Here is a 19,455-nt window from a genome sequence, read left to right on the forward strand (position 1 = left end):
TAACCAAAGTTGTAACCAGTTTTGAGTCCTTGGTGTTAGAATAGAAGTGACTCAGCATGCCCAGACACTCAGGGGTGATATTTTACCTTTACATTAGAAGCAGACTGTGTACTTGTGTGATTTCTCTCTTTGTCTGCACTGGAAGCTTCTGACTCCTTCTCTTTCTGTGCCTTTTATTTTCTCTCTCCTCTTGATCTTGCAAGAAGAAAGTTTTCTGCAGAGCTCTCCTTGCAAGTGTGTCAAGAGGCACACCCATAACCATAATCTCACACATATGCAGCCAGATTAGCTAGCCACTTGTGATAGGGAACACAATGTTATTTAGATTAGATTTCTATGTTTTTCTTCTGCTACTGCATGAAGGCAAGTGAATGTAATCAGTTTCAATAAAAGTAAGTTTTATTGATTGCAATGTACTGGCTTGAAGAGTGCTTCACTACATGTGATTCAATGCATTCCTAACTGTGCAGCTTAGCTATAACTAACAAATATCCCCAATTAGAGATGGGCATGAACCAGAAAAAAAACGAACCATGTGCTTTGTGGTTTGTCATGTTTCATGAACCACGAACCTGCCCCAGTTCATGAATCAGCTTGTTTTGGTTCATAAAAATGTCACTTCCGGGCCAGCAAATCACCAGTTCTGGGTCAGCAGAAGGTCTGCAGGAAATCCATCCCCTGTTGCCTAGGAAACTGATTGCTCAGTGCCAGGCTGTCTGCAGTGATGAACTGAAAAATGAACCAAACAAACCAGCCTAACTTGGTCAGGCTACAAGTTGTTTAAGAAAAAAATCTAAATTCCTTTATGAAAGAGCAGGGAACTCATTCCAGAATGTTTTCTTAGTTTGTGCATGCAGAACCCCTCACTAGATGCCATGCTCCCATCTCACTCACTCTCATCAATTTACCTGACAGTCCCAACAATCTGAAATAGCAGAATCTAGGATTACTAGTGGCCGAGCAGCACTTCAAGCCTAGCAAAAGTAATTAGCACGTTACCATATTATACTTTTGCTTCTGGGTAATTTTCTCTCTCTTAGATGCACTCTGATGGTTGCTTTGTGCATATGAGTCACTATTTGGTGTTATAGTTGTGAAGTGACTGAATATGCCTGAAAAAAACCTCAAGTTTCCTACTTGGGATAATTTACTTTCTCTTCTTTGGTTTTTATTATAATGAGATGAGGAACCCTTTATTAAGATAGGTGCATCAGGACTTGCAGTGAATTGCTGAGATGAAACCACTGGAATGATCATTCTGAACAAGACAGAAAACTAAAAATGATAATTTTGTGCAGCTTAACACAAATCCTGATGCATGCATCATCTTTTACTGTATTCTATTATTTATTTGGAATATTTCTAGGTCATAGTGCATTAATCTTTCAGAAGTGTGGAAGCATAGGATTCTGTACACGTATGAAGCAGGTCCAAAAGTTAAAACACTGTTTTTCAGATAGTTGAGTTTTTGATCTTCTACTACAATGCCTTCCTTTGCACAACAGAAGTAACACATTTTCATCTTGTGAGGGTTGAAATAACATGTGCTTAACAACACTGTTGTGGAATTAATTATAGGTGCAGTCCCTGCAAAATCTCACTCAACTGTTTATCATTCAGGATAGAATCTCACATGGTCTCATTTAAAAGGTTTGTCTGGCTGCACCCTGCCTGAATTAATTTAAGATTAGTTAAAGAAGATTTTGCCTCAAATGTTATTCAGCTGCAGATTTACAGTTCATACCACAGGTGGAATATCTATAGAAGGCTTTGTTTGAACAGGGAAGAAATAAACGAATCTATATCTGTCTTCATTTTGTTAGAAATGTAATCCCATTGGGGAGAGGCCAAAATGTTCTAAATAATTCCTATCAAAAATTCTTATAACACAAGGTTTTTTGAAGGTTTTTATTATATTCTGAAATCTCAGAAAGTTCCAGGCATGTTCACCAAGATGAAATTTGCATTAATCTTCTTATGGTTCTGTTGTATATAACTTATAAATATTTACCTTTCTTTTCATCAACAAGTTCTCAAGTCAGCAAGTAAAGTGCTGTTTAATTAATGAATATGCCACTTAATATTTTAAAAATTTATATTCCACCTTCAATAGGAACCCAATGTGATTTACATCATTCCTCACTCCTCTTCACAACAACCCTGTGAGGTAGGCTAGATTAACAGTGTGTGACTGGCCCCAGGTCACCTAGCAAGCTTCCATAGCAGAAGGGGAATTCAAATCTGAATTTCCTAGATTCTAGTCCAACACTTTAACCACTATACTAGAATGAAAATAGAGCAACAGGCTACATCTTATTGGGTGACTAAAATTAAAATGCTATGGGGAAAGGTTAAATAGAAACCTTAAATAGAAATGAAAGTTAACAAAGGGCACAATCAAATCAATATTATATTGATCCCATTGGTTTCAGTAGGGTTTAAAAGTGCCTAACTTTTGCTGGACATATTTATAGCACTTTAGAAAATCCAAAATCTCCCAGGTGTTTCATAAAGTAGTAAACAGCAAACAGGAATCAGACCTAAAATTAAGTAGTCAAGGACAAGAGACCTTTTTGAATGTATGCTTTGGACCTATATGTCATATGAATACATCACAAATATACCTATGTAAGTACTTTTATATCCAAAGAATAACATTCTACTCTCAGCGTACTGCCTTCAGAACATTAATAATATGCAGGCAAACAACCTTGAGAACTGTACAGAAAGTGCAAGTGCTTGATATAAATCATCCATTCATAATTCCTATGTACTATACCTTTAAAGTGTCAGTGTTCAATAGAAACAATATTGCAAATGTCAGTTCAAAGTGCTAGTATTCATCAGTTACAATGTTGCAACTCTTCATGGGGAGAAAAGCACCACTTCATAAATTGCTTAGTGCAAGGCATACATCCTAAGGCATACATCCTCAAAACAAGCACATTGAGCTCAAAAGTCCATGGAGGACTGTCAGTTATGCACAGTTCATCAAAGGGTGATGTGAAGGGCACCAGCAGAAGTGACCGTCTGATAGGACCATCGTCCCCATCCCCCTTTATAATGGTTTTCCAACCAGAGTTGACCTGTTTAAATTTATATGGCAATTGAAACTTTAAAGATTCCTTGGTGATGACTCCCAAGTAAGTGATGTACCACCCTTATGTCTACATTCAACCTTTGTGCCTAACATTAACTGTCCCAATACTGCAACTTTTGAGAATATGGTGGAAAAAGAAATCAATAAAATAGAAACGTCTACGCATCCAAAGTGGAATAATATTACACAAGAAGAAAAGTTGGCTTTGGAAGCCCTGGCAACAGACCCCCCCAAATATTTTGGGGAAATAAATCTCTTATTTTGGAAAAAGACTTATTGTTGTATTGGTTAGTAAGTTTCCATGACTGTTGCTTGTCTTGTTAGACCTTTCTCGTGATACTTCCAGATCTTGCCAATACATGACAGGGCTGCAGCCTGGCTGATGGGGTATGACTAGCTGCCCACATCCTGTGATCCAACCAGGGTAACAAGGTGCACTTTGGCAGTACCATGCTAGGCAGAGGCCCAACCTTCCCACATGGCTGCCGTAACCATGGCTATGCAACATTGGATGGAAGTGCACCTGAACCGAATGGTAGTATCCACACAGTGTGAAGTGGACCAGATCTGCTGCCTCATGGGAGACATAAAGGGCCACTTAACTATGATGCTGGCAGCTGTTGCAGGCCTGCCTTGGGATGTCATGCCCATCGGCCTGGAGGCGATCAGGGTCCACCTGCAGCATGTCACTGAAGCCATCGGAAGGTTCTTCAACTCCTTGGTGAGCTGCCAGGAGGGGGTCACGTGGGGCTCTGTAGCTGCTGTGGTTTCAGGATGGTTGGCCTCTGTGGGGCCAAGGACTCTTTGTGGCTGGACTTCCTCTTTCCATTTGCGTCCCTGTGCTAAAGGGCTATTTCCATGTTGGCTCTCTATTTGTGGATCTCACACACTAGAGGATTTACCTCATTATATCCTTTTTGTCCTTTATTTTCTGATCCCAGATCTAAGTTTTTGGTGTGAATTTTATCTGGTCTAAATTTATATACAGGTGCTGAGAAAAATCTCATTTCTGCTCTCTGATATTGATGCATGTTTCCTATAGTTTCACTTTTTGCTATGAAGATAAAGTCTAATGCAGCAAAGAAAGAGGTCGTCACCCAAACCTGCAATTAATCGATTGATTTCTGGTTTTAATTGACTTCTGTTTTAGTGGAATTCTCCTCCTGTTTCAGTAAATTGGTATTGCATTCATAATTGTATTTTACTTACTTTTTATTTTACTTAATGGGGTCTTTGTAATCCTGTGATGGCCTATGGCAGGGGTGGGCAATTGTTTTGGCTTGGGGGCCACTTTGTGGGAGCGGAGGTTAGCGGAGGGCCACACCTTTTAAAATGATTGCATTCATTAGTTAACTTTGCATTTCAGAAAAGGTATAAATTGTATCATAAAAATCAATAAATATAAATTAAATAAAATAGTGGTAGTTTTATTCAATTTATTTATTGTGCTAATTTCATATCACGCACGGGAAGGAAATCTCGGTTCAAAATGGATTTTTCTGACTGTCTTGGCGGGCCACAAAAAACTTTGTAGCGGGCTGCATGTGGCCCGCGGGCCGCAATTTGCCCACCCCTGGCCTATGGTTATACACAATAAATAAATACTACAACTGTTATGTTGGTATTCAGAATAAAGTTTATTATCATTGCCAAATGCATGCATATGACTGGTAGTCCATAGTGGTGTGGGTGCCACTGCCTCCCTGGGGGAGGTTTGGGGGCCATGTGGCATGAGTGATTTAGGTAAGAGGAGGCTGGGGGGATGCAGAGGTGAGGAGGCAGTCGCAGCTTCCCTGGATAGATCCTACAGTCTGCAATGGGGTGCCAGGTCCGCAGACCAGCAGAAGAGTGCCATCTGTTGAGGCAGCTGTCTAACATCCAGGCCCTGCATAGGCAAGTTGTCCCAGGGAGACCACCTGATTGGGCCAAGGGTGGCCCTTGATCCTGGGACACATCTGTCAATCCAGATGTCAACCTTGCTGGGGTAGGAGGGATGCCTCATAGAGGGTGCAACTGGGTGCTTCATGGCTGGCATCAACAAGGTGGCCAGGTACCTGTTGGGATGGCAGAGTGAATTTCTGGATGGGAACATGGGTGTGTGCATTGTAGGTAGGTTTGAATGGGCTGAAGCTGGACTTTAGTGGTTGGAGGTCTCTGCAGGTGTCATGGGATTCCCTCCAGTGTCAATCACCCTAAAACTGGCCCATAGGTAGTGCTATGTACTTCAAGGCCCTCTGCCGCAGCTGCTAGGTGTGAGCACGGCCCTGGCCTTTGGGGGTAGGGTAGTTTGACCTACCTAGCTTCTTCCTTCAGGGCTCATGACATGAATGCATGCCTGGGGCACCAGTCCAACTGGCTTGCTGGTGCCTCAGATCGGGCAGATCAGCATGCCTGTTGGGGGGAGGGAACAGGGTGGCCCTTGTGTTTGGAAAGTGTCACCCCCTTGGAGGGAGAACAGATCTGCAAAGTCCTACTCAGCAGCAACTGCTCCCACCTATCTGCTCTGCTGGTGTGTAATGATGTTTCCCGGTGGTGCACCACCTGCCCATATGTGCGTGTGGTTGAGGCACGATCATGGTGCAAGATGTTAAGTCTCGTGGCCACATGGCTGACTGACATAGCTTCACACCATGGAAGTTAGCATCTGGTCTGTTCTTGCACTCTGCAGGGTTAATATTCGCTGCTGGGTGCTGCTATTGGTCATTGGGGGAGCGGGTGCTGCAGCAGGACCTAGTTGGCATGTGATATTAGGGGCATGGTGGTTGAGGGTTTGGGTGGTTGCTGTCAGCAGCAACCATGAGGGTCTAAAGGGTGTGCCATGCTTCTTGGGGAGCGTTCCCAACCTGTGGAGGTGTAGGGAGCTGACAAAGTGCCCCCACACCCTTTTCTGTGCCAGTGCAGAGGTTTATGGCAGCAGTCCATTGAAGGAGCAGTGCAGCACAGGGCCAACAGAGCACTGTGCCAGCACAACTTCAGTTTACACCAGCATATGCAGATACACAAGCTTGGCACTTAGTAGGCTCCCTGCCCACCCCCCTTTACACTGTTAATTTCTTATTTCATAAAAATGTTATCAGCCAGAGTTCTCTAAAAGGAGATCTCGCAAATATACAATTTTGCTTGTACAGGAATGTACATTTTCAATAGAAGCAAAACCAAAAGTAACATGGAGTTTTTGTTCCAGTTTGGCATCCAAACAAGAGCATCATCCCCTCACCTTCCACTTTCAGTGTTCCCCCATTGTAATATTTCCAAAACTGATTTGGCACAATCTTTTTGGAAAGAACACAGTTGAAGCATGTTTACATGCCAATGAAGATGGTAAGGATGTATTTTTGCATTGGCACTATTTTCCTTACCCCAGCCCACACTTCATTGCCACTGGAAGGAAATTTTACAGTATCAGCAACCAAATGACGAAGCAGTTACAACAAATGGCATTACGTACTCAGGAGTCTTTCCTCCCCGAACGACAGCTAAAGGAACAAACAACACATTTTTTAATAACCAGAATATGAGTCTGTACTGATTTTAAATGCCATGCTTTTATAGGTTTATTATTCAACTGAAACAATTTCCCAGAAGTTTATTATAGTTTAACTTACATTTTTTTCCAGAGAACATCCTTCAGTAGGATGATAAATTACTTTCCTCTAGGCTTCTATCTATGCTACAATCTTAGTCTTATATATGACAATTCTAGTGAAAGCAAGCATTAGCATTCATTACAGTTAACTGGTGGCCTAAAGCAGCAGTCTCCAACCTTTCCAGATCCAGGAATCCACAAACTCAAAAGCAGCAGCTTGGGACCCATTGTGCTGCAAGCATGTCACACAACTGGTGTGGGTAGTACCTGACAAGGCGCGTAGGGACACCGGATGCACCTGTTTTGACTATTTTGAGATTGACTGTAACAAACGAGATTGACTGTAATGAACGGCATGAATTGATATTATGACTATTTATTGTTGAGGCAGATATATCTCGCCCCTGAGGAGGTGATCGACACGAAATGGCGGAATCAAGCCGGCGCTGCATGTTGGGCGTCGTAGGCTCTGTCATCTGCACCCCACCTGTACCAACTGTACCAGCTCCACCTGGATAGAGCACTGACATTTTTGACTTTATATTAGAAACTTACCTGTTGGATGTCCTCTGTATTATAGTGTGCATCGCTTTGACATGTAATGTGATTGCCACAAGTGCTTTAAGTTTTGATTTTGATATATGACTTATGGTATTTACTTCAGTGATTTCTGGATTGTTTTTGAGAGTTGCATACTCTAATATATTGTTTTGATTATACTGTATTTGTTTATTTACAGTATACCCTACTTGAGTGTATTCACCCTTGTCAGGTATCATTAGAGTGGGTTCCTCTTTGTTTTTCGTATCTATCTATTTGTGGTGTGGGTAGTAGGCACTATATTATTCCTGTCTTGGCCCATCTACACTGGCTACCAACTTGTTTCCATACAGAATTCAAGGTGTTAGTATTGACCTTCAAAGGCTGGGCCGACTGCTTACAATATATGCTTTGGGACTAATGGACCTGAAAGACTGCCTACTCCCTTATGAACTTACTTGACCACTGTGGTCATTTTCAGAAGCCCTGCTTTGGTTCCCCCTGCTTTCTGAGATGAGGTGGGTGGCAAACGGGGAAAAGGCCGTCTCAATCATGACACAAACTCTAGTGGGTGAATACTTGTTTTGTTTGGCATTCCCTCAGTGATCCCTCCTTCATGTGCAACGCTCCAATGTTTTAATTGTTTTAACTGTTTTACAACACAATCCTTGGGTGGGGGGGAGGGGCTGAAAGTGCCCTGGGAGCTGACTAGGAGTTAAGCTGGCGAATCCTGGACTTATGCCAGTGTAACCCCCTCCCCACACTGGTGTACCGACCTGCTGCCACTCTGCCCAGATCCTCCGCTGGCGCCTGGCCATGGGGACGGGGAGATGGCATAACCAGGGCATAAGTCCTTGAGCTGGTGGGCCAGGGGGCCAGTGTGACTTAGGCGGCTTCCTAAGCTATTTTGGGTATAGGAGCTCCCCCAGCAGCAGTGGAAAGTTACACCATGAAAAACAACAGCGTAGCCCATAGGTGCCCATTGTATGGGAAAGGTTGATTGTTGTTCCCACACCTGGCCCTGCCCAAAAGGCCCAGCAGAGCATAGGATGCTGACTATCTCCATGTGCCCTCTGTGGCAGCTGAGCCCCCATCCCCACAGCAAATCAGCTCCCTAGGGCACCCTACATAACCCCCAGCTGGGGCATCCTTGACTCCAGATAAGTAGGGAGGTGGCTGGAGGCTCTGCCTGAGAGCCCCCTGCAGTGGGGACTTAGAGAGTGAGGTGTGAGAGGGTGTTCATGGTGGCACAGCAAGAATGCACGGGGGGGGGACTTTGTAACATTTGAGGCATGCCTCACACTTACATGTGGGAGGAAAGTCACATCCAGAATGTCTGACTAAAAACTACCACCTGAGTTCCACTGCAGGTTACCCCTCTCCTGTGTGGAAACAGACTGTATCTATCTCAGGAAAACATATGTTCATTGAATAAAATTCAGTTTCAGTAGTCACATTTCCAGGAATTATTATTTAAATTAAAACTGGTTACTTCCTGTGTTTGAGATATTGCCAGGTTCATGCTTAAATTAAGCAGATGTATAGGAACTAAAGTGACTTCTTAATTTCATTTGAGAAGATGTGCTTAGTCTATACATTTTAGGGTCAGACAAATGGAGAAAGGTCTACAATTAGACCTGCTAAGCCTTTTTTGCTGTTTAAAGCCTCTATAAGAAACCCTCAGATCAGAGCTACAGATCAGGAGGAATACAGAACGGTCTTCCCACTATGTCATTAGCCTGACTTCAGATGTGCCAGTCCCCTGGTAGGGGCAGGGGATACCCTGCTCTCAACCTTCACTCCCTGCCACCACTCAGCTGACTGGCAGGAGGAAAAGGCATGAGGAATGAGCCCAGGAGGCAAAATATCTCCCTGGCATGCCTGTAGTGGGTGCGTTCCCAGTGGAGCACGACAATATCACTTTCAGGAGTGACATCATCATGCTGGCTGCCGGAGTACTCCTGCACAGTGCTTGGGGTCAATTTGGGCCCCATGAGGGACAATTCTTGCCCCATGAAAAGCTTGGGAGTATTTCCACAGCCAGCACATTCATGTCACTCCAGGAAGTGATGATGTCACATTGGCTGCATGCATACTTTGCACGTGTGTGAAGTACTTCAGTAAGGTGAGTACTGAGTCCCACCCCCCACCCCCCACTAGGAGGGTAAGACCTGGCAACCCTAATCCTATTTGTCCTCTAGGGAGAAACACACAGGATGCCTGAATGTTTTCTCAATGAGGGTAAATAGGGACTTGTGGGGACTACGAGGCTGGGAAAACAGCATGGAGGGACAAATAATTCCTCCTTAACTTAGACTATGTTGGAGTTTAAATCCATCCCTTAGCTGCTATTTACCAATTTTTAAAAAATGCTTGCAAAATCCATTCACAGATCTAGCATCTCAACTAGTTTGGTTCTCAATTTAACATGTGTTTTGAATTGGAATGTTTAAATTTTATAATAGATGTTTAATAAAAATTATGGCTATTTTGGAAAGCTGACTCTTCCAAAATATCATAATCATTGATTAAGGAATTAGGTTTCTGTACTATTTTAAAAAAATAAAAATAATAAATCGAATAGCAATTCTATACATCATTGTGTAAGAGTTAATTTCACTTATATTATTTCAAAAACAGGTTAAAACTTCAGGCTACAGGAAAATAACATATTATGTTGATAACAATGAGTCAATTTTTATGTAGCTTTGCTATTATTTTTTTAAACCCCTAAATGATCAGTGCTTAAAATGAACACACTGATTATTCCGGCATGCTTGGTCTTTGAAATTCCTTTGTTGTAGGATAACATCTGGTACCTAGCTTCCAGTTTAAAGGTAAGTATGGCACTATTTGATTATGTAGGAAAAGCTGCCAAATTTCAGTCCTTTAATTCATGCAATAAAAGTATCTGGAAACTTGATGCTTTTTCTTCACCTTTTCTTTGAAGTTTGTATTGCCTTTTGATCCATTAGAATATGAGATATTTCAATTGTATTTCAACTGTAGCTACAATCGTTAAATGGGGAAAAAGCTCTGCTTGGGGTCTTACACCTGGACCGTTTTTTAGCAGGAAAATATTTGGTGATACAAAATACGTTTCAGGATAATCAGTATACTAAATGCATCCCAGAAAGGATGTGCCAGAGTCTAAAAGCAAGGTTTTTCTAATTTGAATGAATATGTCATTAAGAATTAGATTCTTGCAATTCATTAAATTTAATCACATATTTCCAAGATAATTTAATCACATATTTCCAAGATAATTAGGGAAACTTGGGGAGTTATGTAACAGTGCTGGAATTAGGGTTGCCAGCTCCAGGTTGTGACATTCTTTGAGATTTTGACTGTGGAGCCTGGGAAGGTGAGGTTTAGTAGGAGATGAACTTCAGGAGGGTATAATGCCCTAGAGTCTACACTCCAAATAAGCTATTTTCTTCAAGGGAACTGACCTCTATCATCTGGAGATCAGTTGTAATTCCAGAAGATCTCCAGGTACCACCTGGAGGTTGGTAACCCTATATGGAATTCAAGGTGAAGACATTGATTTGAGTACTTTACAGTGAAATTTTAAAATGTAAATGGATTGGGGAAAGTTGAGCAATTAATGCTGTAAAGCCTTGAGTAATAATAACCTTCCCTTGTGCTTACATACCACTCTTCAGGACAACATAATGCCACACTCAGAGTGGTTTACAAAGTCAATGTCATTATTATCCCCATAGACACCCAGTGAAGTAAATGGGGCTGAGAGAGCTCTGAGAGAGCTCCAAGGTCACCCAGCTGGCTTTAAGTGGAGGAGAGAGGAATCAAACCAGCTCTTCAGATTAGAGTTCTGCCACTTTCAACCACTACACCAAATTGGCTCTATTATAGAAATAGAATTCAGCTGGGAGTCTTTCTTTTCATTGCCAGAATTTACTGGCATTGTTGAGAATAGAACTGACAACATCTGCTGCCTTTGGTGATAATCTAATCCTGAATGAAAACGGAAAAGGTTCTTGGAGCTACAGTGTCTTCCCAGATGTCAAGCAATTGCAGGGGGAAAGGAACAGGTTTTCTGACTTGAAAATTCTCCAGGCCATACTTGAGCTTTGGTCTTGGTCTTGATCTTGTCTGCCAGGCTGCTACATCTGCTGCCTAAGAACCCCTACCAGCTGGATTGTTCATGCTTTGGCCGCAGATTTCTTTTGCGTTTCAACCAGCCCACTATCAAGGCTGCCCATGGTTTAGTACCCTGACATTTGGGCTTGGAACAGCTGAAGGGAACTCTTGTTCTGGACCTTAAACACTCTTTAAGGTTATATCTGGAAACATTAAATTTGAAGAGTGGTCCCATGAACCAAAATAAGTGCAGTTGTGCTTATTTTGCCTTTGTGCAATGATGTCAGACAGAAAAGCTTCTTGCCTTCTTTCTGGATAAGCAAACATTCTTGGCTCCTTCTGCAGTCCCTCCTCCTCATGAACTGTCAAAACTCAAGGGGGATAAACTAAGTTCTAATAAACTCTGTTCATTTGATTCAAGCAAACACTACTGATACAATAGATTTCCTTCCTTATTGAGTTAAATGTCCAGTTACCCATTCAGAAGATATTAATGAAATTTGAATCATATTCACCGTATATTCAGGTAGTACAGAAGTATCTTATAACACATTTTACTATGAATACTTGAAAGCACAGAGGAGAGGCATATGCTTACTCCAGTTGATGTCGGGGGCGGGGGGGGGCACCTTTTTCTGAAATTTGAAAGAATAATAGGCCTTCTCAGTTTACGGTTAAAGGTAAATTGGAAGTATCAGTCTGTTATGGTGACAGTACACAATTCTGGAGCTCTCAAGACATTGTTAAAGCAAAGGGTCACTCAGCCTGATAAGGGTCCAGGGAACAAAATAGGAACACCGTCACCAGCATGGAATGAAGAAACAGGATGGGATTTTGCTCACTCAAAAAGTTGTTCTGTCTGTTCCCATTTCTCCAGGCAGTATCTAATTTGGGAAAAAGCCATTAATGTTTGATGCAATAACAGCTGCATCTGTGCACACTCTAGTTTTGATCTGTAATTTGTCCCCAGCTTCTAGGTTCTTTTATTACCTGCCTCAGCTTCATTTTAGATTAGGTGCACATTCTTTCAGTAAAATAAGAAATTATCAGCTGCAAATCTATGCCAAAACATAGATGCAGATCCTGTTTTAGACATGTGTGGTGGAGAATGCCCTCAAGTCATAGCTGACAAGTAATAATAATTCAAGGAAGACATCAGCTCCCAATCCACCTTTTCTAGAGAAATACATGGTTAGAGGTAGGTACGAACTGAAATATGAACCAAAATTCATCATGAACCTGGCTAGTTCAGTTTGTGAACCGGTGGATCGCCAGAGCCCATTTGTAACAAACCGTCATGAACTTTAGGATGGTTTGTTTGGTTCATTTTTGGTTCATTACTGCAGACAGCCTGGCACCAATCAATCAGTTTCCTAAGCAACAGGGAAGGTAGTGGGCTTTCTGCAGCCCCAGAAGTGCTGCAGAACCAAGGCGAGTTCGTGAAAATTTGTGGTTTGTGAAATGGGACGAACCACAAATGACATGGTTCGGTATTTTTCCGGTTCGTGCCCACCTCTATACATGATTATTTTTTCACTAGGGCATTAATGTATAAGGCAAAACTTTTAGGGGAGGCATGGTTTTCAGGAAGCCTCTGCTCTTATGATAAGTCTCATTATGTTGGAATGGTAGAATCACAGAAAACGAGCTCCGCAACCTTCCTTTTTCAATAAAGCAGAAATATAGAAGCAGAACACTTTCGGTAAGCATTAAAAGGAAATCCTTTTGTTGTCTCACAACTAATCAACTCTTCCCACTAAAATACCTGGACAGTTTATTATTTAAAGACTTAATATTAAATGTTGTTATAATCAATAATTTTTATAAAAATAAACGTACCAATACAAAATAAAGTAAGATCATCTTCAGAATTCAGCTAGTGAGAACTAAATAGAAATTAAAGAAAAACTTCTTTGTTCCCATATCTCCATTCAGTCTTAAACACTTAATATGAAATATATTGAACACTTAATATAAAGTTAAGCCCCTCTGATTGCAACAACCTTTACTGCCAACTCTTCTGCTGGAAAAGGAAATATTAATAATGTTCCTTGCAAAAGTATGCCACCTTGTCTAGTCAAAACCAGTAATCCAAACATGTTTTATATAAAATAAACTGTTGCTTCAGACTAACACACAGAAGGATAGAGACCTTTATCCTTGTTGTGAGTACGTTTATGAATAGTTCATAGACAGTATGGTTCTTCTGCAATAATCAATTTTTATCTATGTCAACTTTTTAAAAAGAAGCCCCTGTCATAAAGTCTTAGTTTGCCAGTTCAAGCTTAATGCAAATATTTACAGGATAAGCTCCACAAGCGTTACTCCTTAAATTACTTACTCCAGAATTGTACCACTGCTGTCAGCATGCAATGGGTAAGCGTGGTTGTGGAATTATAGTGTCAACTACCATTTTAGGGTCATATTTTCAAAAGTAAAAACAGATGACTTGTGCAGATTATTATTTTTTAGTGAAAGGAATGGTTCTTCTTTTTTTGTACTGTTCATGCAATAATACAATGTCTGTTCAACATAAAATTGTGAGATAGTCTTGCAGTAAAGGACATGATATTGCTGCTTTTTGAAAAGGAAAAAAATGTTTCTAGGAATGGAAAAAAGGAGTGCACACCCTTAAATCTTCCTTAAGTCTCAATAAGAAAGATAGGCTACAAATGAAATGAAATGAAAAATAAAAGCAAATAAAAGAAGATGAAAAGGTTCAGGTAGGAAGGGATAGCTTTGCTAGTGGTTTCATACTTTCTAAAGCATGCAATACAACATTGGACTATAAAGAAAAAATATATATAAAACACTTCACAAAATTGCTGGTCAGTGGGGTTGGGAATTGTGTCACTAGTTAACAAAGATTACAGGTCTCTACCCAAAAGAGATAACTATGCATAATAATCACATTAGCCTTGACCACACTTGCTGGAAGAGAAGACAATGTAAACTGTTTTGGGTCCCCATTGGAAAGAAAGGCAGGGTATAAATAAACAAAAATAAACAAAATCGCTGAATAATAAATACAATAACCAGGATACCAAGAACTTACCATAGGGATCATATTTGGACAATGCACAAAAATCTTCATTGAGCTCAAGTCTGTTTCACTTGAAATTTGTGGTGTTGATCTTTAAAACTAGGTCTGACACCCAAAGTACCTACAGGGCAGTATTCTTTCATGAGTCTGCCTGAGCTGAGACCATCCTGGAAGTCATTACTCTGAGGACACACACTTTTAGAAATTAGGTGTATCTTTACTGGAGTCAGGAGCTTTTCTGCGGTCACATTGCAACTATGGAATTCTTCCTGAAACCAAGTTTGCCTGACACTGTCTTTGCATTAATAATTTTATTTACTTAGTTACTTCATTTGTACCCTGCCTTTCTCTCCACTGAGGACCCAAAGTGACGTACATCTTTCTCTCTCTATTTTGTTCTTATAACAACAACCCTGTGAAGTAGGTTAGGCTGAGAGTATATGACCGGCTCAAAGTCATCCAGCAAGCTTCCATGGCAGAGTGGGGGTTTGAACCTGGGTCTTGACACTCTTACCACTACATCCCACTAAGCCTTTGGTCTTTGTCATTATTAGCTGAGACTTTGATGCTCTTGTTTTTCTCATCACCATAACTAATCAGTTTTACTAATCGCTACTTTTTATTATGATTAATATTGTTATCTTTTAACATATTGTAAGCTGCCTTATGGTGACAGAAAGGCAGCATGTAAATTTATAAAAATAAGTTGTGTGTTCCCACAATTTCTGTTCGGAGCACTGGGAAAATGTTATTTTCTATAATGAAAAGACTAAGAGGAGTCTTATGCTATAATAAAATTTTGTTGCTCTTTAAGGTGCCACAAAAGTGTTTATTTTTTGCTGCAACAAACTTAACACCCTTACAGTAGTACAATGGAAGTGTAACCCAGAAGGAAGCGATTTGTATTTTGCACAAGACAAGAGAAACAACTACAAGGCTGCTTGAAAAAAGTTTATTCAAGATCTCAAGCACCCTCATATTGTGAGAGTAGTATGAAAAATTTCAGCTTGAATGCTTTGCTTAAGCCTGAAGGAGACTGAAAAAACATTCACATGCAATTTTTGCTCATCAAGTGTGCTACCTTCTCTATAGCAGCAGGCAGCCATTGCTTTCCATGGTTATCTGCAATCTACAATGACAAAAACTAGACTTTTCCAAACTTGTAGGTCTAATGTCCCCACAGCACCTACATAGTTAACTTGTAACAAACCCAAGAAATCTTCTCTCCATGTTTGTTAAGTTCTTGGACTTTCCAACATCACCAGGAAGGGTCAAAATTGTGGGGTTTGTTTTTCAACAGGAGGATACCTGTGAACTAGCCATTGGACTCAGACCATAGAGCAGCTGTCATGTGTTAAGTGCTGTCACTGCTTGTGACCTAGAGGTGAAATGCTTTATATCATATTACCAGTTCAATGTACTTTCTTTTCCTGAAGCATATGGAATGGTTTTTAAACTTCAATGAATGGTTGTGTTTTGACTGTGGAATTCACATGCTTGGTCTTACTGCTTTAATAAAAATGAAGAGGGAAATATATTTGTTACTTCCTTCACTTATCTTGGAGAATGTAAAGCACAGAATCAAATGAATTCTGCAATAAAACTATTGCAAAAAGGACGACTATTTCCAGTGGTTATAAGGCAAGCAAATTTTAATTTATTCCTACAAATAGTTTTATTTTGATCATAATGCACACCATATTGATTTCTGGATTCTTCCATTAAACAGAATTTAAGGAGGCACCATGCATATTCTTCTTTAATAAGAAGTATCTACCACAGCTTCAAAGTTGTTGTTCAAACCAAACAATAATTCTAACTTAAAATAAATTCCTGCTACCCCAAATGACTCTGGGAAGCTGTTTTCTCTCTTGTTTATTACCACCAAGGGCAAGATGCCCTAGGAACCCAATAAATCAATAAATTATTTACTCAAAATATTATTATTTGTGTCTTGCTCACCATGTGAATAAAAGATATACAATCAGTCAAATATTTACAATGTGTGCATATACATTTACATAAATACACACATATGTCCCATAACAGGACATATGCCAACAGGATGGTCAGTGTAAGGTAAGTGTTCAAACACAGCAATGTCAGAAGAGCCTGATAGGATCCCTCTGGATCTCCAGGTAGGTGGCAACGAGCCTGCCAGCTTAGAGTTGCTCGTTTCGGTTTCCCTTCATCCTGGCCTCCTCTATGCACATAATAGTCCTAGTCACACTCTCCAGATAGAAACTTTCCAATTCCAATCAACGCTAATTTACAGCAGACCTGTCAGGCCTGCTGACATTGTCAGGCTCTTCTGACATTGCTGTTTTTGAACACTTACCTTATACTGACCATCCTGTTGGCATCACCACATATTTGGAGTGTGAGGACATGAGGAAGAATCATTCCAAGAACTGTCATTACTCCAGCAAATTTGTATAGGAAGTTATAGAATTATCATTGTCTCTTTGCAGCTATTATGGGACATATGTGTGTATTTATGTAATTGTATATGTACACATTGTAAATATTTGACTGATTGTATATCTTTTATTCACATGGTGAGCAAGACACAAATAATAATATTTTGAGTAAATAATTTATTGATTTATTGGGTTCCTAGGGCATCTTGCCCTTGGTGGTAATTGGCTTTGTTGGGACCCTTTTCTCTTTTTGTGGCTGTTGGTTCTCTCTTGTTTATTCAACAACCCCTAGGCTAGTGACAGATGTGTTCACTGAGTGCAACAACAGTACATTTTAAAAACATATCTTAAACGAACATAGACAATATATAAAGGCATATTTGTATTTTAAAAGGCTGTGTCTCATCCAGATAACTTAAAAGTAGATTAAATCAGTTTAAACACAGCCAAAGATGGCTTGTGGTGAATGGACAGCAGTTTGAGCCCAATTGGATATACAGTAAAACTCTCTTACAGCCACACTTCTGAAATTCATATCCTTTCCTGTTTTAGAGATGGTGCTGTCATTTATGTCTTATGCCACTCTCTTCTGATCATCTCCCAGGACCATCCTGCACAGTGAGATATACTTGCAAGATACTCATGAAGAACGCCAGTAAGTCTACATAGAAAATGGCAAAACTAAAGGGCCAAGGCGGGAGGGAATAAAATTGATGCAAGTAACTAGATAAATGCTAGGAAGCTGGGAGCAAATGGGACTGCACAGGAGCTCTCATAGGCTTCTGGGAATGAATACAACATCCTTCTCCCTGCACAAAATGGACTGACGTGGACTCCCTGCTGTCAATTCACCATGGATTGCCAGTCCACAGTGAAGTCCATTATCCCCCTGTTCCAGGTAACCTCTATTCTAGGTTCAATCCTTGGTCTAGCATTCCATTTTTGAAACTTTAATTTCAGAGTGTTCTCCTCTTGCCACAATAATTATAGTTTAGATACTCATTCCTCCTAGAAATGTCACGCATTAGCTCATTTTATTTTAATCAGTGTCCGATATCTCCTTTCTTATTACACTTCAGCATAATCTGCTTATTTCCTAGTTTATTTTCTCGGCTTAGAAAGCAGCTCCAACTACGGGCAAAAGGTCTACACTCTGAGAGCTCTAGCTCAGCACTGTGCGTTGTAATGTTAACGTGAATTCACTTTAACATATACTCGACAATAAATTAACGTCCATAAATAGGGTCGTATACTTGCTATAAGTATTAGGGCAAAATCTCAGTAGAAACGAGGGAGCTGCAAACTCGTGAAGCAAGAAAGAGCGGGCGGACTTACCCGGCGTAGCGGTTGTCGTAAAGGTAGCTGTGAGCCGGATGGAAGAGGAGCCAAAAGGGGAGAAAAGCGGGTACTTTCCTGAGAAGTTTCATCAGCTCCGCACGGAGTCCGTGAGACATGATGGAGTTCAACGGGTTGCACCTCTGCGTCTCTCTAGCTCGCCTGTGTGTACAAAAGAGCCGCCCTGGGGAGCGCAATTTGGAGATGGGAGGGAGGAGCAGAAGCAGGAAACTAATGGGTTTTTTTCCTGAGAGGAAGGGGACCGAGTGGGAGGGGCTGTTGCTTCTCTGCTGTCGTTCGTAAGAGTCGATTAAAGAAAGTTGAGGAGAAAGGGGGTGTTTCGGGAGCAGGAGCTGTTGCTGACAAGCCAGACGAATGAGCAGAGCAAGCGGCAGCTTGTTTCTAGAGCTCTGCAAAATCAGCCTGCAGTCCCGCTCCGGGGAAATCCAATGACAAAATTAAGTGGAAGAGGACTGGAATTTGAACGAGGAGTGATACTGGAGGAATTGGGCGGGAAAGACCGGGGAGCACAAGCTCGCTGCAAGTACTTAGCCAAAGGGGACGTTAGTATTTTCAGCCTTCTCAATCTTTTCAGGTGTACGTTTTAAATACTTTGACTTTTCACTCATCAGTTTGAGCAAAATCTTCAAAGTACTTTGACAGTTTGGGATGAAGTTGTCAGTTTCCCTGAAGTTAGGGGTTTAAAAAAAAAACAGACAAGAGAAAAATACCTGTTTTCCTTACATTTGTGAAATCCAATTTAGATCATTTCTAACGTAACAATGTGGACACATTGGATCTCACCCAGAAGGAAGCTGCAGGTCCTTCATCCTTAACTGCTGGGACTTTTTTGAAGTTGCTTTAGGGAACAAAAGAAAGGAAGACAAGTTTGTTAACCACCTGTTATTTCAGCAGTCAACTTGTCAAGTTACCTGCATTGGGGTCTGGAAAGTACACTTCCTGATTTGTTGGCAACCAGACATTGATTTTGCTCCTCAGAACCTGCAGTTAATCAATCACCTCTGATCTGCCTAGCGGGTCTGCCTCTGTCCAGATGGGCTGCAACTTTTGGAGGGGGAGGAAGAAGAATATTCTCTTTGCATGTATCTCTGTTTGTGACTCTTCAGGCTGACAAATGGGTTGCTAAAGAAGCCAGATGAGTGTGAGGAAGGAAGAAAAGTGTATGAAGGAGCAAGAGAAGAAATATTCTTCATTCATGGATTCTCCTGTCCCAGTGCTTTGATTGGTGATGACAGGAGAAAAAAAGAGAGGTAGCTAAATGATCCGGCTACTTTTTGGGGTTAGTATTGGTGCATCTGGATCATTC

General features: G+C 40.9%; 1 protein-coding gene across 1 annotated transcript in view; it reads right to left on the minus strand.

The window, feature by feature from the left end:
• Nucleotides 1–18,220, minus strand: part of CPA6 (carboxypeptidase A6) — a 77,945-nt gene extending 59,725 nt beyond the window's left edge. The window contains exon 1 of the mRNA XM_054985482.1: nucleotides 18,129–18,220. Within this exon, the coding sequence (XP_054841457.1) occupies nucleotides 18,129–18,220 (92 nt within the window). The remainder of the gene's footprint in view (nucleotides 1–18,128) is intronic.
• Nucleotides 18,221–19,455: the final 1,235 nt, after the last annotated feature.

The sequence above is a fragment of the Eublepharis macularius genome, chromosome 7 (assembly GCF_028583425.1).
Source record: "Eublepharis macularius isolate TG4126 chromosome 7, MPM_Emac_v1.0, whole genome shotgun sequence".
Lineage (NCBI taxonomy): Eukaryota > Metazoa > Chordata > Lepidosauria > Squamata > Eublepharidae > Eublepharis > Eublepharis macularius.